Here is a 21618-nt window from a genome sequence, read left to right as displayed (position 1 = left end):
ACTGCTTGTGCGAGAAGCAAGTGATGCTGGCGGGGAGGGGGCTGAGGCTGTGCTGGGAACCCGGGCTCGAGGCCACACTCACCTTCAGCAACTTCCAAAGGGCCTTGGGATTTGCGAAGCTCCTTCACCGTTTCCAAGAACTCTTTGCCGCCAGCCTTTTCCAAGGCCTTCCCTGAGGAAGAGAACAAGGGAAGCCATTGCTGTTGTCTTTTCCAAAGTCATTTGCCACACCGTGTCACATAGTTTCAGTAGGCCAGAAGACAAACCCACCCACCACTCTGAGAAAGCAGGAATCACGCTTGCAGTGGGAGTCCTGGTTGCCAGTGGTCATTGCTGGCCGGGGTCTTGGCTTTTGTCCCACAGGACTTGGATTCTAGCAAACTCTCTCTCTCTCTCTTTTTTTTTTTTTAAGATTTTACTGCATATTTTAGAGAGAGCTCGCTCTCCTGCAAGTGGGCAAAAGGGCAGAGGGAGAGGGAGAGAGAGAATCTAAAGCAGACGCCTCGCTGAGTGGGGAGCCCAATGCCAGGCTCCCCCTCCCAACCCTGAGATCATGGCCTGAGCTGAAATCAAGAGTCAGACACTCAGCCGATGGAGCCAACCAGGTGCCCCTCTAGCAAACTCTTTTAAGGGGACTTTGAGGGAGTGATGGCGTCATAAGCAGCCTCAGGACATGAAACCTAAAGGTGATTTTTAAAAATGGAAGTATAGTAGACACATGAGGCTACATGAGTTTCAGGCACACCACACAGTAATGGCACAAGTCTACACGTTATGTTGTGTTCCCCACCGCGGGGGCCGCTGCCTGGCACTGTTTGGCGCCCTTGTAATACCATTGCCTACGTTACTCCCTATGCTGTAGTAAAGGTGAGCTTTAAAAAAAAATTGGGGCTCCAGTGTTCTGAAGTCTGGGTTCAGTCCCCATGCTGGGTTGGTCAAATTCAGTGTCTTGGTGATTTGAAGGCAGTGCTTTCTCACAGAACCTGCAGCCTGCCTCTTGTCACCAGGTCCCAAGGTTGGTCCCAGGCCAGTGGTGACAGATGACTCAGCAGGAACCTTGGGGCGGGGCTGGGGTGGGTGGAGAGTTTTAGGGCCCTACTCCCCGCTCACCACCTATGTGTGGTAAGTCTTGGTCAGAGGACAGGCACAGGCCCAGGGCGGCCAACAAGGGTCTTTCTCCAAACCAGGTCGTGGTTTTCAATGGAAAAAGGCAGTTTGGAGAGGCTAAACTCTAAGGACCTTCCTGATGGGAGATCCCTTGGCTCTTTGATGTTAGGACAATTCTTGGTATCTCAGAATCATGCTTCCACAGAGGCCAAGAGGAACCCCCAGGAGATGGCAGGATGCCCCTTCTGGCTGGCAGTAACCCTCTGTCAGCACACTGGGGATCCCCAAGCCTCTGAGCTGACATCTGGGCATCGTGTCTACATGAGATGGGGGCTGCCCCCAGGTGTGGGAAGAGGCCTTTCCCCCCATGTGCTTTCAGCTTCTGGTGGATTGGGTCATCTGGCTGTCTGGGACAAGTCTCGGCTCTCTCTTCAGTGTTATTATGATGGTGGTTAGTACTCAGTTGAGGGGTTTCCCTGGGAGCTGGGTGAGGGGTCTTCCCCATGCCCCACCAAGACACCCAAGTGTATTTGGAGAGCCACAGGATGTCGCACAAGATATTGGGGACCATGTATTTCCAGCAGCCATTCTCCCCTGGGGTTGGGGAGCCGAGGGGATCTCTTCATGAATGTGCTTGAGTTTCAGTGACATCATTAGGAATGGTCACCTCGGGCCTTCAAGTCTCCTTTTGGGCCCTCAGACTCCTGGCCGGTGCTGAGCTATGGGGTCATAGGAGTCCTGAGACATCCAGGAACCACAGCCGGCAGCCCCGTTCACACCGAGCCACAGAGGCAGCAGGTATAAGGGACCAGGTGGGAACCTATGAAAGGCAAGGTGAGCCCACCCTCTTCCCTGAAGACTTCCAAGAAGAACGCAACCTGAAATGTGGATGAGGGGACTTTCCCCCCATGGAAGCATTCCAGGGAAGGAAGGAAGGAGGGCTGGAATTTGGATATGGTTCCCCACCCCACGCCACCCTTAACAAACTGACAAACATAGACAAGAAGCGTCAGTGAGAGACAACCGGCCGTCACCTGCTTCCTGATGGAAGAACATTCCAACAGTGACCAAACAGTCTTGCCCAAAAATTTGGAGCCTGAATCTCATTGAGACTCTAGATCCAACTACCAATTTATAAGAAAAACAGAGAAGAAACATGTTTAATGACACCAGGAGGATGAAGTCAGTACAATCCAGGCTTGGGAAACCCTACAGGACAAACTGCCCAGCTTCCTCAACAAAATCAATAAAAAAAAAAAAAAAAGAGCGAGCGAGAAAGGAGGAAAAGATGTGAAAGAGGAGGCTGTAGATTATAAGAGACTTAACCAATTGGAGCATGTGGGCTTATTTGGATCCTGAATCAAACACATTAAAAAATAAATTGATATTAATGACATGATTAAAATTTGAACAGTGACTGATATTTGATGACATGACTTTTTCTAGTTGTGATAATGATATCATGGTGATGCTGTCCAAAAGCTCGCCCTTATTCTGACATATCCACGAATTCGATGGTGTGAGGTCTGGGGGCTGCGGGTGGGAGGCACTGAAGCAGCCTTGGCCCCAGGTAGATACGCTTGTAACAGGGTGTGTAGGGTTTATCACGCTCTGCTGTTTCTGTGTGTGCTCGAACTTTCCTGTAGTAACACACAATGCTTTAAAAAGAATAACTCAAAGGGGTGTCTGGGTGGCTCAGTCGGTTAAGTGTCTGCTTCTTGATTTTGGCTCAGGTCGGGATCTCAGGGTTGAGAGATCGAGCCCTGAGTTGGGCTCTGCGCTCAGTGCGGAGTCTGCTTGGGATTCTCTCTCCCCCTGTCCCCAGCCTCCTCAACTTGTGCGCGCACGCTCTCTAATAAATAAAATCTTTAAATAAAATAGACTAAACCAGGGTCTCATCTACAGGGGATGACTGGTTTGGATGATGGTCGTGGAAAATGGAATCATGACAGCAGGGCCCCCTTCTAAACACAGAGCAACAACAACAAAAAAGACCAGCACTCATCGGAATGGTGAGCCTGGCCCTGTGCTAAGCTTCATCCATGTGTGACCCTACTTACTCTTCACAGCGCCCCTGTGACACAGGCGCTATTGCTATCCTCACTTACAGTGGAGGAAACGGAGGTTCAGAGAGCTTAAGAAACCTGCCTAAAGTCACACAGCTAGGAGGTGGTTTGTAGAATCCAGGCCTGAGTTTTTGACCCAATACCTGTATCCTGTCTACCCTATCACCCACCCCGCCACTTAAAAAAATGAAAAAAAAAATCACGATGACTTTCCCGATATAAAAATGCAAACTACAGAAATGATAAAGTTACATGCTACTACTCATTTTGTTTTCAAGAAGCTAGTATATATGTCAAAGCAGAGCTTCGGGCTAAAGCTCTGCCGGGGGGAGGGGGTTTGTCTTTCCACGGGGGTGGGGAGCGAGGGGAGTTCAGGGCAGTTGGTACGACCAGGGCTGGGTCTGAAGAAGGAAGGAGAAATTTTCAGGTTTTGTGTGCAAGTCCTGCTTCTCCCCATTGTGGTTCACCCGCCCCCACCCCTGAGGCTGTCCTGTCTCCTTTAAGCAAAGCAAGTGGCCTCTGATGCCACAGGGGAAACCTGAGGGTGCCCAGCATTCTGGGGCCCCCGGTGTTGCCACCCAAGGCTGAGCTGCCAGCCTCTGCCTAAATCCCAACCTCAGAAGCAAGCCCAGAACCCCAGGGACAAAGCCCTTTTTTTCTTTGCTCACTTCACTTTTTCACTGGTGAGCTTAAGGCACTTCGTCTTATAAAAAATGGCTAAGATAGTGGTCTCCCAGAGGGCTACTATGTCCAGTGCCCTCAAGAGCTTACCCTCCCCCCCAGTTTCATCCAGCCAGCCCGGAGCAGCTCCCTCCACCACCCGTGGGGCAGGTGGCAGTCCCCCGGAAAGGTGACTCAACGTACAGCCTCACAGACAACTTTGTCCAGATGTCCGATTCCTTTTTACCAAAGGTGTTAATTTTTAAGCTCAGAATAAGTGTGGAGGTTTACCCAACACACGTACAACAACGTTTACAGCAGCATGACTCATCATAGCCCAAACTGGAAGTCATGCAAATGGTACCCGCGGCGGAATGGTCAGCACGCTGCCAGAGTCCACGGGGGAGCCAGGAAGAGGACCCAGCTCCAGCCCCTCGTGACAATACGGGTGGATCTCACAATACAGAGTCGGGCAAAAGATACAGAAGACAACTCAGGGCATGACTTTGTATAAAATCCAAAACAGAGGACAGCCATCTGTGCTGTGAGAAGACAGGACAGTGGCAGCACTTGGAGGGAGGGGACTGGGCAGGGCAGGAAGGGAGAGTTCTGGGGTGCTGGTGAGGTTCTGCTCTGTGATCAAGGTGCCCGCTGCACACTTGTGTTCACTTAGAGTAAAAGTCATCCAGGTGTGCTCTAATGAGCTGGGTTTTTTGAAGAGACTTTTTTAAAGATTTTATTTATTTATCGGTCAGAAGAGAGAGCATGTGCGCACAAGCAGGGGGAGCATCAGAGGGAGAAGCAGGCTTCCCGCTGAGCAGGGAGCCCGATGCAGGGCTCAATCCCAGGGCCCTGGGATCATGACCTGAGCCAAAGGAAGTTGCTTAGCCAATTAAGCCACCCAGGTGTCCCTAATGATGTTTTTATAGAACACCTCAATAAACATTTCAGAAATGCACGCAGATTCAAAAGAAAATTCATTATTTTCTAGTAATGCTGTTTGGGGACAAGCAGGGTGTGACACGGTTCCACCAGGAGAAGGTATCAAGTCGACAATGACCCACTTCAGAAGGATGTGCCCAAGCAGTGGGTGATGCTCTGGCCCCTCTACCTGAGCCTCAGGACCTTACCTATGTCTTCCTTGAGGTCAATTTCGGCTGTGGTTGGGTGGACAATGCCCTCCACTCTCATGGAGCCAATATGGCTGATGTCACTCTGGGTCAGGGACAGCTGTGTCAGGAAGGGAAGATGGGAGAGTGTGGGAAAGATCAAATCCAGTTAAAATCTTCACATTTCACGTCCCGTCTGTTAATTCTCATGATTATATATAGCGAATGTCCACAGAAAGGACCGGGACATAGAGTGACTGTCAAGATTGCCAGGTGTCTGGCCTTTGGTGGGCTCTTTGCAGCTCAGTGGATTTAGTTTTCACTAAGGCGACGGCAGCATGCGACGAATCTGCCTCCTGTTCTAGGAGCAGGATGGGGCCCTCGCCTCGTCTTCTCTTCCCTAGAGCTATGCCTCCGTCTCCCAGTCCTGGGGGCCTTGGTGTGCGGTGACACACAGTCTGAGCGGCTCCTAGGAGGGAAGCCCGGGCTGGCTCTCCCCCTCCCCACTCAGCATCCCAATTCTCCCCAGAGCAGCCTGGACCTCTGGGGGCAGGAACGTGCGGCCGAGGGACCTCACTCAAGAAAAGTGATGGGCTCCGGGACCCTGACCTGCCTTCATCAGACCACCTTGCCTTTGGGGGACCACATTCTTGGGGCTACCCTTGTGAAATGCTGCCCTAGGTGCACACAGCTCAGTGGAAAGCAGGGCATTTTCCACTGTTTCCCCTGTGAGCACGACAGTCACATTCCCCTCGGTAAGGGACAGAAAGCTAATTGTCGCGCAGCCATAGCCAGCCCCTGCAGGGAACCTCAATGCCGCCTCTTTGCTTCCCTGTGCTCATCAGTGAAAAATGAGGAACCCACCCCAGGTACACTCTTCTCGAACACGCTCTTCCCATCTGCTGCAGTCGCGGTGGATCCTTTCACCAGGCTGCAAACATTCAGCTCCCAGAGATGTGATTCGCTGACTGTTTCCCTGTGTGTGTCTTACTTCAGCCCCGTTTGACGTGGCAGATAAATGGTCTATTCCGTAAACTTTACGCTAGTGGGAATGAATTATTTGCACGTCTGTCTTGGCATACAACAGACTGTTGCATGTCTTGTGGCAACAGACTGTTCAGACGCATAGCCCTGTTTGTTTTCTTTCCGCAGTCTAAAAAGGCAAGCAGACTGAATTATTGGCAAATAATTCATTTCTAACACCGGAGATGTTCAGGAAACATCTATTTCTATTTTCTTTTTCTGATAAATCACATCGAACCATGTCCGGCTGGACTCCCAGAGCTATTTGAGAGAGTTAGCTGAGGATGTTTTGGGCAGGCCCAGGGGGGCGTGGGGAGTTCCCGGCAATGGTGCCATTCTTTTGCCTGACCTGGAAGCTTCTCTATCTTTGTCTGACCGATGGCACCATGAACACTTCTCAGCACTAAAGAGCATGTTGATTCTCACAATACAAACCCTGTCAAAGCCCTTTAGTCTAAATGTAAATAATTCAAGACCAGAGTGAGAGTCCTTTTGGGGGAGCAGGGATGAAGGAAGCATCATTGCTTGTGGCAAATAGGAGGTCATAAAAATGCAATAGCGTTTTTACTACAGCACATCACAATGGTCTTTATTACCTTCTGCCCTAGAACAAGGCTCTTAGAAGACAGAATGGTGAATCCATCCCCTGGCCCATCTTCGGAGGTGGAATTTGAAGTTCCTTCTTTATCGCTGTCCTTTGGTTTGGACTGTTGGTAGAAATCAGAAGGACAGATGGGAACTAATCCAGAAAAAGTCCCAAGTGGCGTTATTAAGTTCTTCCTGTGGCTATGACCACCTTGGATACGAAAGGAAGTGGTTAAGTGTTCCTTTCGGTGGAGGGAAGCAAGGACAGCGATACAAGGGAAAGAAAAGTGTACCGCCCCAAAGAAAGAGTGTTAAAGAAGTTCAAAGGTACCTGTATTCCTCACTCAAATCTGGACATAGGTGTGTTATTCTTGTCCTCTGCAATGCCTACAGCTTATGATGGCAAGCCTCAGAACGAAGCGTGGTCATTCCTAGCCCACTGTTCCACCTCCCTTCTCCCCAGGATTTCCCTGGGGCACGGAGGCAGCGGAGTGAACCCTTATAAACCTTTTGTGTTATCACAGAGGTCTGTGGAATGGAAATGTGACAACCCCTGCAGCAGCGTTGTCCAGTAGAACTTTCAGTTGATCACAGAACCGTTTTACGCCTATTGAGCACTTGAAATGCGGGTGATGTAACCAAGGAACCGGATTTTTAATCTGATTTAGTTTTAATGAATTCCAATTCAAAGAGCACATGTGGCTAGTGGTTCTGGTACTAGGCGGCATATGAAAGTCTTACTCTGTAAATGGCATCTCCCAGCTGTGGCTACCTAGCACATCTCACTGGCTAGTCCCAGGGGACTGTCTGTGGCAGACACACAGTCTGTAGGAGACAGAGGTGTTTTTGTGCATGATGAGGAGCTCTAAAGAGAAATGATAAACTCCAGGCTATCATCTCTCACTTAAGATTTTGACGGGGTCAGTGGAAGCATCTGGCAATGTGAAGACCACCCGTGCTTTGGCTTTGAAAACCTCTAGTAGACCCTGCTTGGTGGTTTAAGCTCTTGTCCCAGAGGCCCCTTGCCATTTTCTCCCAGTGGGGAGAGTCCCCAGCCCATCAGCAACGCTGGCTACACTCTCATCTTCTGAGGTTTCAGCTTCTCCTGTTCTCTGAGAGTCCCTGGCTCACACAGCAACCTGGGCTCACCTTTTTGGACGTCCGTGGTTTGGCTGCCTTGGATTTCTTGCCTCCCTTCTTGCCCGATGCCGCCTTCCTTCCCCTTTTCTCCGGGGGAGGGGAGAGGATACTTTCCGACTTGCCTTTGGTCCCTCGCTTTTTGGCCAGAAGTTCAGGGTGAATTCTGGGCAGGACACCTCCACTGGCAATGGTCACTCCTTTTAGCAGCTAGAAAGAGAAACATGTGAACTCAGGCAGCAAAGAGCTTGCTCGTTCTGGATTTAATACTGTTCTAACTGATGGCAAAACAAGTGTTACATCTGGCCTTTGCTTTCCCAGAGACACTATGTGATTAGTGGTTTCACTGGCTTTCCTGTTTCACCGGTAGAGCATGTCTCTGTAGGTATCCAGGCATCCCATGGTCCCGTACAGAAAGCAAAACAAGGAAGGCACGAAGAAAGGGTGGAAGGGTTGCAGCCAGCAATGTTGCCCAGGTGTGGAATTCTAGACATAAAGGAGGATAAAGAGTTTTGCAGGTGGAGAGCTTTGCTTGACAAAACTGGGTTCAAAGGTCCATGCTAGGGCTAGACCCAGCTAACAACAGATCAGTGGTCTCCCCGCTCTGGGGATCATGCATTCCATCTGTAAAGTACGCTGGACTGTGCGCCTCTCCATTAACGTTTACTTTGTACATAACTGACATGTGCTGCTGTATTAGCACAGTCTGCACATCCCGAAACAGCTCGGGGACTCCAAGGGTGGTCTGCAGCCAGGACTGGCCCATAGACAGGCAGTTACTGTCCAGGGCAAGAGAAGTACAGATATGGCAAGGAAGAGCCCAGAAACTTTTAAAGCAAGCTGACAAAGGTATCAAATAGCAAAGAATTGTGGCTTGCGGTTTGTATGTTTTTGTTTTTTTAAAAATGTTTCTGGCAATTAGTTTTTATTGTATATTTGGAAATTATCAGTCCATGATGGACTGGAAAGAGGAGCTGATTCTTCACCACACACAGTTTGAGAAGAAAATGATTAGAATAAAAATTCTTACACCATCCACCATCCATCTCACATTTCCCGGGGGAGGTATTCACAACACTTGGTAATTAATTCTATGCTAAGAAGAAGATTCTCCTGTCCTCATCAGAATAAATCATCAACAAAATTCAGGTGAAGAAACCATGAATAGCATCTCTGCACTGTATCTTCCCCAGCCACACACAGAGCTCACTTCTAGAGAGGAAAAGAAGGTCTGGCAAGACCCAGAGTAGGTAATGGGTTTATTCCAGAAGCAATTTTCTCTCTGAATGACTGAGCTAGCAGAAATGGTTCTTCTCCTACACAATCTGAAAAAAAAATTTTTTTTTTTTTAATATGCTTGGGAACTATAGCAGGAATGATAACGTAGCCAACCGGGTCCGTGAGCCGTTGTGTGTCTGGCAAACATGGCTTGTCGTGATGTTTCAGACAAGACGTACCTGGTTGAGCTCCTCGTCATTGGCCACCGCTAGCAGGATGTGTCTCGGTGCTATCCGGGCCTTCTTGTTGTCCCTCGCGGCATTCCCAGCCAGTTCTAGAATTTCCGCTGAAATCACGATGGAGAGTTAATAGGCAATCACAGAACGGGGTCTGAGATTTCTAGAGCTTTTCTTTGGAAATGGTCTTTGAATGTGATCACATTGATGCATTTGTGAATTTTAATGCCAGGGCCTGGAAAGAAATCCGGAAAGCTGGAAAGAACTCAGGTTACAGACGATGACGATATTTTAGCAAGTCCTGCTGTATGATCCCATGGCAGTCTTCCAGTGGCCCTCACATTAATTCTCCCTCATTTTCCTTAGCATCTGGACCGCTAACTTTTTGTTGAGCCCACCGTCACAAGAGAAAAAGGTATTTCCCAACCTGTCTTGTTGATAACTGTGGTCATGTGACTAGATTCTGGCCAATGAGAGGGAGGCGTCCTCCTGTGAGGTACTTCTGGGAAGTGTCCATCAATGGCGGGACTGTGCCCTCCTTCCCTTTCTGCTGGCAGACTGGGAACGTGATGGCTGGAATTTTGCCCAGAGGAAGAACAAAACAGAAGGAACTGGAGTCTCTTGTGATGGTGGAGGCTCCTGACTGGCCTGTCCTTCCTTACTCCTGGACTGTCTTTCTCAGCTTCTTTTGTATGAGAGAGAAGTAACCTCTCCCGTTTAAGCCACAGTCAGCAGGAGTTAATGCTGACCAGTATGGAGCCCTAACACAGGACTGGAGTCTCAGTCTCAGGAGAGCAGGGCCATCTCTGAAGAGGATAGTGATGTAGGCAGAGTCTATCTTTGGTGCCCACTGGGACATCTTCCAGAATCTCCTTTTCCTCTTCACTTGATGCCCCAGGTCCCTCCTGTCCTAAAGGAAAGTGGATGGGAAGAACTAACTCGTACTGTGGGATGAGGAAATGTTTAACCCGGAAAGTGAATTCTGAATGCGGGATACCTACAAGGCTTGGAAGGAAGGTATTTGGGGTTTGGGGGGTTTCCACATATCCCTCAGGATCTGACTTTACCAACCATGTCATTTGATAAACGTGAAAGGGCTGATAAAGAGGAATTTTCCTACAATTCTCTTACGTGTCATCAAAATTCTTAGTCAAAATTTAAAAAAAAATCTGTAGAATTGGATCATACCATCTATATGCTTTCCTCCTTTCCTCTCTTCTTTCTTTGTCAACTTCAGACGGATGTTCTGCTAATCAAATTTGTCCACCTTCAAAAGTATGTGAAGCTTTAAGGAAAAATTCCTTCACTTAGAACGCTAGAGGCATGTGCCAATGTGTTGTCTCACTGATACTGTGGTGGCGAAGTGTGTGTGTATGTGTGTGTGTTGGGAGAATTTGCTGGTACAATGGCATAAATACCAAGCTCTAAAATTAACAGGCAATTCTGTGTGAGTCTTTACAATCAACCTAATTTCAAATAAATAGCACATGAAATTGCCATCACTCATAAAAATCTATGGCAATAAAAAAACTGCCTAAGTATGCCATATTAACTAAGCAAATGTGATTAACAAAAAATTAGAATAAAATACGCATTAGAGTTAAATATTTATATAGAATTTCCATAATGAAAAGTTGTAAATCACTGCAAATTCATTCTCACAAGATCTTTTCCAGGTTATTAAGCAATGAATATCGTGTTTACCCACAATCCATTTATACAGTGGCCGTGTTTTCAGAATCAAAGACTGGGGGATGGTAGTTTGAGAAGTATGACCACGCTTGGTTGGGACGATGGGATAGAGTATTTGAAATTCATGCCCTATTAGGTCATCTGGTTGGCTAGTTCAAGCTGCTGACCAACCCTTTTTTCCCTTGAAAGAAGGGTATCCATCACAAAGAACTGTAGTTATGAAGTTTTCACAAATAGGCTGGCTTTTTCGACTCTAGGTTAAAATGTACAGCTCCCCATTTGTACAATAAAAAGGAGTTGCCTGCACCTGCTCATTTAGGGGGTTCCTCCTGGGGGGAAGGAGGACTCCTCTCAGCCCTTTTTCTAGATTGGGTGGGGGAGGTCAAGGAGCCCCCCACTTTTAAACTTCTGAGCCACTGAATTTAATTCAGGATCTGGGACTACCACTTTTCTGCCTGTGTCTCCCGCACTTAGAGGAAGACGTTAAGCGCCCTGCCATGTTCTGCAAATTAGCTGTCAGCATGAGAGGCAGGGTAAATGGGAAGCCTGACAGACTTGGAGCCTTCAGGAAGCCCCCTGAGGTCGGGCTATTTTCAGCTTGACAGGCAGGATGCACACACATTGGATTCACAGACGGACAGCCTGCCGGAATCCAAGGCAGCACAGCCCGGCCAGCATGCCACTGGACTCCCGGACTAGCCCTTTCTGAAATCAGAGAGGAGAGAAAAACCTCAATTCTGTACTCCAGTAGAAAAACAGAGGTAGACTTTTGCTGTAGAAAGAGAAAAACTTCTTAACAATACACAGCTGAAAATCTAGACCAAGGAATTCTCTGTCGGATAGGTGGTCTGATTGTTCCTTGGGACAAGGACTTCATGGTTTAAAAGTCTGAAATAACATTATTATTAATATTTTCCAAATGTTATTATGACCCATATATTCACATGAACTATAAATGTTTGTTACATTCTTGAGTGATTTTATTGGTTTTGAGAACATAAGTATCCTTTTATTGGCAGTCAGTAGGAAAAATGGATTTCTATAGCACAAATTTGTTTCGCTGAAAATTTTGTGGGAAGATTATTATTCTGTGAAGTGGTGGAGACTTCCTTGGGAGTCTATAGACTTCTATATTCTTGGAATTCACACTTCCAGCAATAGGAACCATCTGGAATACGGCTTAGAATCTGGTCATAAAAAAAAAAAAATGATTTCTGTAGCCAAAAGGGATTTTGGAAATCTCATCATGCACGTAATCTCGGAAGAGCTGGGTCCTCTCGTTTTGTCCACAGTCTGACCAGCATTGGCTACCTGAGCCCACGGGAGCCCGGAAATAGCAGAGTGACTGCAGGGCTGGGGCAGAGGGCACGGCGTGGCCACGCCTTCAAGACTGTTTCCTTCCTCAGCCCCTTCCTTCCTGCCCATTTGCCCATGAGGTGATGATGCCCCCAGGGGTCTGTCTGGGCCCTCTGGTCTGCCCAGGCCATGCAGTCTTCCAGGGAAACCCCATCCATTCACGGCTCTAGCTTCTCTGTGCCACCAGATCCGCACCTCCAGTCCTGATGGGATGTCCCCTGGACAGCCTCCCCTGGCTGTTCCACAGGTAAATCGAACTTACCACATCCCCAAATCCAAATCATTTCCTTGGGGTGGCAGCTCTAACTCCATGCAGTTCCTCCCAGAGACCTGCAAGTCCTTCCCTCCATCTCCCCTTCTCACCTCCTCCTGGCCTCACGAGTCATACCTCTTCTCCATACCTGCTGCCTGAGGGTCTGAGTTCAGGCCCTCTTCTCTTTGAGCCCAGAGAGTGGTCATGGCTGCCCAAATGGTTTCCTTGCCCCCATTTTTGTCTTCCTCCAGATCCATGCCAACAACACCACTGCTGGCCCATAGACACCTTTGTACAAATTCCAGGTCCTTTCTGCCAGACACTTTGCTTCCCTGATTTTGTCAGAACAACACCCTTTACTGCCATCTGCTGGCAATCCTCATAATAAATATACAAATCTTCGAGGTTATGAGCGGAATGATATTCCCACACGAGTGGAATGTGTGTCCTTGCAAGTGTACAACCTGTACAACCATACATGTGGCCCTGGATGCCAAAGTCATCTTTTCAAAAATACAAATGTAATAAATGAAAATCATTAGATAAACAAATGCATGTTGTTAAATGGAAAGACCCAACTGTCTGGAAATGCTGTAAATGATGGGTTTCTATGTGACACAGTGACTTAAGGTACCTGGAAATTCAAGCTCTTTTAAAGGCCTATTTGTCCTATCAATTAAAAGTATATTATAGAACATTTCCTCACTACAAAAATTATTTAAATTATTCACTTTTAATATCTTACATTTATGCTATATCTGTTGTTGGTAAATACAAAACTATTTTCCAGGATTGGGGGCTTGCTTTTCAGTCCATCTTCCCTCACTTCTATTGGAGATGTGAGCTGGACCAACATTTACAGACGACACACTGAAATATGAATGTGATGTCCATTCTGGGAAGCTTGAGAATGTCTCAGGTGGAAGGAACACTCTAGATGCGTAGTTCAGCATGCCTCTGCTACCAGACTGTGCAACCTCCTCCCCCTTTCTTGGGTCTTAGAAACACTGCATGGCTCTAACATCCTGGTGATGTATGAACCAGGGCCCAACCTGGCAGCCAGTCCGGAGAAATTGGGCAAGGCAGACTGCTTTCTCTTGCCCATCCACTGTGGGCATGAAGAGCACAGTCTGCTGTTGAGATCAGGGCAGGAGAGAAGAGCTGAATGGTGAGACTTATAAGCTCTTTTACGAGGTTCAGTAAGGAGAGACAGCAAAGGTGATGCTCTGTGGGTAGGACGGTGTTGCCCAGAGGCTGATGTGTTCGTATGGGGACACTGTAGTGTGCTCATCTGTACCCAGCTGTCCCTCTGCTTCTGGGAACCAGAGGAGAGACCTATCCCCTTCGACCAGAGCCTCCAGCCAGCTCCGGAGGCCCCATGGGTCCTACTTCTCTGATGGGCCCCTTGTCTCCAGCATCTGCAGCTTCTCTCCCTCTGCCTGGGAGGCTAGATCATTGTTAGTGCCAGGATATTCTTTCCTGCTTTGTTGAAAACTGACCATATAATTCTGGGTTCATTTCTGGGTTTCCTATTCCAGTCCATTGATCTACATGTCTGTTTTCCTGCCAATACCATGTTGTTTGGATGACTACAGTTCTGCAGTTTTATAACTTGAAGTCTGGAATTATGATGCCTCCAGTTTTTTCTTTTTTAAGACTTCTTTGGCCATTCAGGGTCTTTCTGTGGTTCCATACATATTTTAGGGTTGTTGGTTCCAGTTTCATGAAAAATGCGGTTGGAATTTTGATAGGGCTTGCGTTAAATCTATAGATTGCTTTGGGTAGTGTGGACATTTCAACAATACTTGTTCTTCCGATCTATTTCTTTTTGTCACCTTCAATTTCTTTCGTCAATGTTTTATAGTTCTCAGAATACAGGTCCTTCTCCTCCTTGACTAAGTTTATTTCTAGGTAATTTATTATTTTTGTTGCAATTGTAAATGGGGTTGTTTCCTTAATTTCTCTTTCTGCTGCTTCATTATTCGTGTATAGAAATGCAACAGATTTCTGTACATTGATTTTATATGCTGCAACCTTACTGAATTCATTTATCAGTTCTAGTAGTTTTTTTGTGGCGTCTTTAGGGTTTGCTATGTAAATATGTTATCTGCAAATAGTGCAGAAAGTTTTACTTCTGACCAACTTGGATGCCCTTTATTTTTTTTTTATTGTCTGATTGCTGTACGTAGGACTTCCACTACCATGTTGAATAAAAATGGTGAGTGGACATCCTTGTCTTGTTCCTGATCATAGAGGAAAACCTCTCAGTTTTACCCCATTGAATATGACATTTGCTGTGGATTTTTCATATAAGGCTTTTATTATAGTGAGGTATGTTCCTTCTAAATGGACTTCTTCGAGGGTTTTTTATCATGAATGGATGTTATACCTTATCAAATGCTTCTTATGCATCTATTGAGGGTCCTATGGTTCTTATCCTTTCTCTTACTGATGCAATGTATCACGTTGCTTGATTTGTAAATATGGAACCACCCTCGCATCCTGGGAATAAATCCCACTGATCATGGCGAATGTTTTTCTTATGTATTGTTGAATACAGTTTGCTAGTATTTTGTTGAGAATTTTTGCATCTATGTTCACCAGAGATATTGGCCTGTAGTTCTCTCTCTCTCTTTTTTGTGGTATCTTCATTTGGTTTTGGTGTCAGGGAAATGCTGGCCTCATAGAATGCATTTGGAAGTTTTCTTCTTTCCTCTTATATTTTCTGGAATATTTCGAGAATAGGTACTAACCCTTCCTTACGTGTTGGGTAGAATTTTCCTGTGAAGCCGTCTGGTCCCGGTCTTTTGTTTGCTGGGAGTTTTTTCATTACTGCTTCGCTTACTCTGTTCAAACTTCCTATTTCTTCCTGCTTCAGTTTTGGAATGTTATAAGTTCCTTGAAATTTATCCATTTCTTTTAGGTTGTCCAATTTGTTGGCACAGAGTTTTTCGTAATGTTCTCTTATAACCCTTTGTATTTCTGTGGTGTTGGTGGTTTTTTCCTCTCATTTGTGATTGTTTGAGCCATCTCTCTCTCTTTTTAAATGAGTCTGGCTAGAGGTTTATCGATTTTGTTGATCTTTTCAAAGAATCAGCTCCTGGTTTCACTGATCTGTTCTAACATTTTTTTAGTTTCTCTATCATTTATTTATGCTCTAATCTTTATTCTTTCCTTTCTTCTGCTAGTTTTGGGTTTTGCTTGTTCTTCTTTTTCTAGTTCCTGTAGGTGTAGGGTTAGGCTGTTTATTTGAGATTTTTCTTGTTCCTTGTGGTAGGTCTTTATTGCTATGAACTTTCTTCTTAGGACGGCTTTTGCTGCACCCCAAAGGTTTTGGACTGTTGTATTTTCATTTTCATTTGTTTCCAGCTACTTGCTTATTTCTTCTTCGATTCCTTGGTTGACCTCTATGTTTACCTTTTCAAGGAATCACAAACTGTTTTCCACAGCAACTACACCAACTGACCATCCTACCAGCAATGCACAAGGATTCCAATTCTCCATATCCTTATCAAAAATTGTAATTCTTTTAATAACCATCCTAATGAGTGTCAGGATAAAGTTTGAAATGTACAAAATAAAATACATAGGATGGCAAAGAAAACCAATGATGCTGAAATGTAATTTTCAAAGTATTAAAAAATCTGTAATATAGTAGTCACCTAGAGAGAGTGCAGCCCTTACTGCACTCTGCCCACAATACCCCTATCTGTACCTCCAGCTCACAGCTCCCTGCAGGCTCCAAGCATGCCTAGAAGGGTTTCACTCAATAATAGCCATAGCCCTGGGGCGAGCTGCGGCTGTGGACCCCCAAGTGAAGCCCCTTTCATGCACTGTCTTAGGTAATGCTTACCATGGTGTTGTGAGGGTAAACCTACATACCTCACAGTCCTCAGCTGATAAGTGGCAGAGCCAGAATTTGTCTTCCCGGGCACCTTGCAGGGCCTGCACTCAACCCCGCCCCCTGCACCCAGTTTCTCCGCCATTGTTTCGGGCTTCAGCGACAGGCACCAGTCTCACAAACCAGCTGCTTAGCTCTTCTCATCCCCTTGGCCAGTCCTCTTAGATGGGGGCCCCCGTCTCCACTCCTCGACCAATGGCAGCTTGGCTTGAGAGAAAGTAGCCAGCCCAAGGCTCAAAGGTTCATGCCATTGTTGATGCCCTTCCCCTCATCCAATCCATCATGGAGCAGAGCTGACTCTACCTGCTCCCCCCCCCCAATATCTCCCCTAGAAGTCCATCTTTTCTCATCATCCTCTCTGCACACCCCTGTCCTTGCCACTATCAATTCTCAAAGGTGACATGAAAATGGCCCCAGTGGTTTCCTGCACTCTGATCTGCTTCCTGCCAACCGTTCACTTAAAGTCCAAGTGATGTCTCCCAGATGCCACTGCCTCTCTTCTACACGCATATGTCCCTGGGCGTGCATAACATATACATTTTCATCATGACCTCAAGGACCCGCCTGCCCATTCCCCATCTCGTCCCTTACCCCCTCCCATTGCCCAACTCTGCTCCAGGCACGAACCTCCTCCAGATTCTGGAAGGGGCCACACACTTCCTCTAAACTTCGGGTCTTTACTCTTGTTCCTACCCCACCTAAAAATCTCCCCCCCCCCAGCTCAATCTCTCATCAGAATCTGCTTAATTCCTACTAATTCTCCACTCTGCCTGCCACCAAAATCACTTGGGGGAGCTTTAGAAAAATCCTGATGCCTAGAACATACCCCCATGAGAGCCTAGCATCAGGATTTTAGATCAGTCAACTTAAGAAAAACCAGAGCTGCGAACCCAGTTTCGGTCCTAATAACTCTTATTTGACAAGAGGCAGCCCCCGGCACCCCAACTCCACACATGCTTTCCAGAGCTCCGGTCACTTCCTTGCCCAGCACGTATGCGGCATATTTTGCTGTGCTTCATGCTCTCAGCCCTGCTGTTCTGCCAGCCCTGCCTTCCGAGGCAGGAGCTGGCTTCTGCTTTCCTCTGGATCTTCAAGGCCCGATCCGAAGGAGAAGTTCAGTCGAGATTTGTGTCATGGATGCTGAAAGTCGTCTCAAGGGTGACAGGATGCTCTCATGCTTTGAACCTCTTTTCCTAAACAAAACCAACTGATGGCTGCCACCCCACCCCAAAAGTAACAAAACTAATAAGGATTCATTTCTTTGGCTTAAAACTTGTTGTTTCAGTAGAATGCAAGTACCGCTGGAAAATGTAACACGTGAACCGAGTTAGTCATTATCTTTGCCCCGAATGATTTCATCAGCTCTCAATGAAAGGACAACAGAAGAATGACCATTTGTTGAGGGTATTCTAGGCACCTGGCATTAAAAATACGTTAGCTCATTCATGGAGTTAAATGAGTGAGCTCAAAGAGGCTCAAGAATTAGCCAAGGTAACAGAGCCTGTAAATTGACACACCAGATTTAAACTGACAGGAAGGGAAGGAAGGCACACAGAGAACAGGCCTGGGCTTCTGAGGACCAACTTCACCTCCTCCCGTTGGCCCAGGACCCTACTGGGTGCTGGGACTGGCCCCGGGGGATGCAGTGTTATTGGAAATAGCATCCTTCCAGGTGCTCATCCTCTCTCCTTGTTCATGTCCAACACATTGGCAAATGCTGTTGGCTTTGCCTTCAAGATATATCCGTACTCTAACTGCTTCTCAGTACCTTTGCCGCCCACTCACCAGATCGCTGCAAGAGCGTCTTGCTACTTACCCTGCTTCAGCCCTGGTACCCTCTCCCCACAGGGTCCCATCACTTCCACTTCCGCTCAAAACTCCCCCAGAACTCTCAGTGCAAGATCTTATCTCCCACCGGCTCAGTCTTCCTCCTGCCTCATTTATAGGCCAAGCCGCTCCCTCAGCCCCAGTGCTCTCGGGCCCACCGCTGCTCCTCCAACACCCTGCACCTGCCTTCCCCCTGCCTGGAGCACCCACTCACACGCACGCATGCTCACGCATGCGCGCGCGAACACAGACACACACACACACACACACACACACACACACGCTCACTCCCTGCCCCGCCCCCAGTGGGTTCTCAACCAGCGCTATTCGCCCGCCCTTCGCCTCTCTCCTTCCTAGCTTTATTTGTCTCCTAGCTCTTGTCACCAGATCACACACACTTTCCTTGTTTGTTTGCTGCTTCTCCTCCCCGGAATGCACCTGCTCGAGGGCGGGGATTCCTGCCTGTTTTGGGGCTTCAGTAGGCATTCTTATGGGGTCTGGTGGCTCTAATCCAACATAAATTAAAAATCCTATCAGTGGTCCAGTTCTAATACCGGGGAGAGGCTAAGGACTTGCTGTACACCGACATGTTGATGCTTAACAAGTATTGGTTAAATGAGTGAACAAGGAAACATCAGCTTTTATTGGAACCACAGACTAACAGAGATGCCAGTGATTCAAAAGGCCAAAGTCTGTTCTATTATGCCCCAAGATTAGACTTTCACTGAGTGGAGGCATGGGATGTACTTAACTATTATTTGATTATACCAGCATTAATGGGACAATGTAGTGCAGCAGAAGTACATGGCTTAGGGTTGTAGGACATTGGGGGAACCCTGGCTCCCTGCTTGGAGGCTGTGGGATCTCTGGTTACTCAGTATCTCCCAGTCGCACTGGGTGATGTGCTCCTAAGTGATAGTTTTAAAACTTCATTAGCCTTTCCCTCTCTGAGCCGGCAGATTTTTCCATCAGATTCCCAGGTCGCATTCCAGACCCAGTGAATCAGACCACAGGGTGTGTATGTGGGGTAGAGGTGGGGGGACAAGCAGCCAGGATCCTACATTTTAAACAATCATTCCCTAAGTGTTTAGGCTGCTGCTGCTACAAGACTGGCTAGAGTCTCGCTCCTCTGAGCCATCCCTGGACCAGCATCAGCACCAGCTGGGAGCGCACGAGGAAGGCTGAGTCTCAGGCCCCACCCCAGACCTTGTCAACAAGATCCCAGGATGGTTGGTGCTTTGAAAACACAGTTCTCTCACACTTGATTGGACCAACTTACAGAGCCCTCAGCCCTTCTCTCCAACCTCCTAAAGGATGCCAGTGAAAAGCCTAGGACAAACTTTCATTTCACAATAAGGGACAGGCTTAAGATGCCAAGGTCTGCCTAGGAAGCTCCAGGGGAAGGCTTCCACAGGTGGATTAAGGCAAACCTTTCATTGCTAACGTTGCTTGGTGACAGATGGGGGCCAAGAGGGCAGATGTTTCGATGCTCAGGTCATGAGATCGAGCCCCATGTCAGGTTCCATGCCCAACAGGGCACCTGCTTGAGGATTCTCTCTCTCCCTCTCCCTCTCCTTCTGTCACTCCCCCTGCTTGTGCACTCTCTCTTTATTTAGAGAAATAAATAAAGTCTTAAAAAAAAAAAAGAAAGAAAACTAGGGGCATCTGGGTGGCTCAGTCAGTTAAACATCTATCTTCAGCTCAGGTCATGATCCCAGAATCATGATTCCAGAATTCATCGGGCTCAGTGCGGAGCCTGCTTCTCCCTCTGCCCCCACTTCCCCTGTTTGTGCTCTCTCTCTTTCTCTTTATGAAAAAAAAAAAAAAAAAAGCTAAATAGGAAGTTACTCTAACATATAAAGACCACACACAGCAAAAATCTCATCTTTTAGTAAAAAAAAGTACTGCTAACAATCAATATGGGAATTATTTCCTATGGACCCACTGTATACAATGAAGGATGCACCTGGAACGTTACGGGCTTCACGGAACCGGGTGGCGCTGGTTCTGATGGGGGTCAACACTATTCACCGACACCGAGGACTAGCGCCTACACACCAGGACACCCAACGCTCAGGGAAGATGTCAAAGCAAAGCGAAGACCCCCTGTTACAAAGTGAATAGCACGCCCCCCCCCCACCCCAGTCTTCCCTGGAGTTTCTCTTCTGCAGGAACCTAGACTTCTACTCGCTGTGTTTGCCGAAAGCAAAACACACCTTTTTCGTGGCTGGTCTAGAGAAGCCATTTGATGGTGTGGTCTCTTCTTTCCATGTTGTTTCCCTGTCGTTGTGCCCTCTTCCCTCCCCTAAAGCCTGCAAAATGAATCTTAGCCAAGCAGGCACACGGAAACCCCGTTAGCACCCGCAGGAGCCTCGAGCCCGCGACCAAGGGGAGTGATCCTCCCTGTCCCGGGGTGGCAGGAGTGGAGGGGCCGGGGTAGGGAGCCAGGAGGGGGGAACACGTTACCTGCCAGGTACTCGATGACTGCCGCCATGTAGACGGGAGCACCCACGCTGATCCGGTACTTGAACGTCCCTTTCTTCAGGTACCGCATCAGCCTCCCCACGGGGAAGATGACACCGGCCCTGGCTGAACGGGACAGCTTGGACATTTTCTTCTTCCCACTCCGGCCCGACATCTTGCCTCAGTTTCCCTCTCAGCTTGCTGACACGGAGGCCTCCTGGCTCTAACACGATGCTGAGAAGGAAAGAAGGCAGGGTGAGGAAGTGGGGCTGGCAAGCATTTGGGGAACGGTGATGGGGCACCAGGACACCAAGTGACACATTTGGTGGCCCCAGGGTGACAGCTGAGACCTGGCAGCCACCGCCAGCCACTGAGGGCTGGGAGCTGGGCATGGGGGCTTTACGGAGTATTGCCAGCCACCCTGTAAACATCTCCCCACCCCACTGCATCAGCCCAACCTCACGGGGAGAGGCCAAAGAAAGTCACTAGAGAAAGGGGTCATCGTGCGGTTGTCTGCAGGACAGTGGCCCCAAAGATGCCCAGAATCCCTGCTTATGTCACCTTATATGGCAAAAGATTCTTTGAAGACTTGATGAGGTCGGGGATCCTGAGATGGGGAGATTATCCTGGAGTATTGGAACAGGCCCAGCGTAACTGCAAAGGTTCTTTTAGGAGGGAGCAGGAGATGAGTGAGTAGGAACAGGTGTAATGGGAGAAGCAATGGATTCTCCCCTCAGAGCCTCCAGAAGCTTGAAGCAGTCCTAACGACACCTTCACTTCGGCCTGGAGAACCTGAATTTCACCTCAGCTCCAGAACTGTCAGGGAATAAATTCATACTGCTTTAACCCCTAAACTGGGGCTAAGTTATTATAATAGCAGCAAGAAAATGAATAGGTTTCTTCTTTGCCCTGATTTGCTTCTGCCTGTCTGACTCCAGGGTACTTTGTTAATAGGGCAATGCCTGTCACGGTTGGCTCTGACCAA

At 47.7% G+C, this 21618-nt stretch overlaps 1 protein-coding gene across 1 annotated transcript in view; it reads right to left on the bottom strand.

Moving 5' to 3' along the window:
- LOC111145129 (core histone macro-H2A.2) overlaps positions 1-21618 on the bottom strand; it is a 42553-nt gene that overhangs the window by 3017 nt on the left and 17918 nt on the right. Inside the window, exons 2-7 of the mRNA XM_022499811.1 lie at positions 20637-20867; positions 9145-9251; positions 7700-7897; positions 6562-6672; positions 4964-5063; positions 83-172 (exon numbers count right to left, since the gene is read on the bottom strand). Coding sequence (XP_022355519.1) covers positions 83-172; positions 4964-5063; positions 6562-6672; positions 7700-7897; positions 9145-9251; positions 20637-20808 — 778 coding nt within the window. The 5' untranslated portion in view covers positions 20809-20867. The remainder of the gene's footprint in view (positions 1-82; positions 173-4963; positions 5064-6561; positions 6673-7699; positions 7898-9144; positions 9252-20636; positions 20868-21618) is intronic.

This window comes from Enhydra lutris, unplaced genomic scaffold, assembly GCF_002288905.1.
Source record: "Enhydra lutris kenyoni isolate GAN:26980312 unplaced genomic scaffold, ASM228890v2 scaffoldscaffold12, whole genome shotgun sequence".
Classification (NCBI taxonomy): domain Eukaryota; kingdom Metazoa; phylum Chordata; class Mammalia; order Carnivora; family Mustelidae; genus Enhydra; species Enhydra lutris.
Note: the sequence above shows the minus strand (reverse complement) of the source record. Positions and strands in the feature narration are given on the sequence as shown.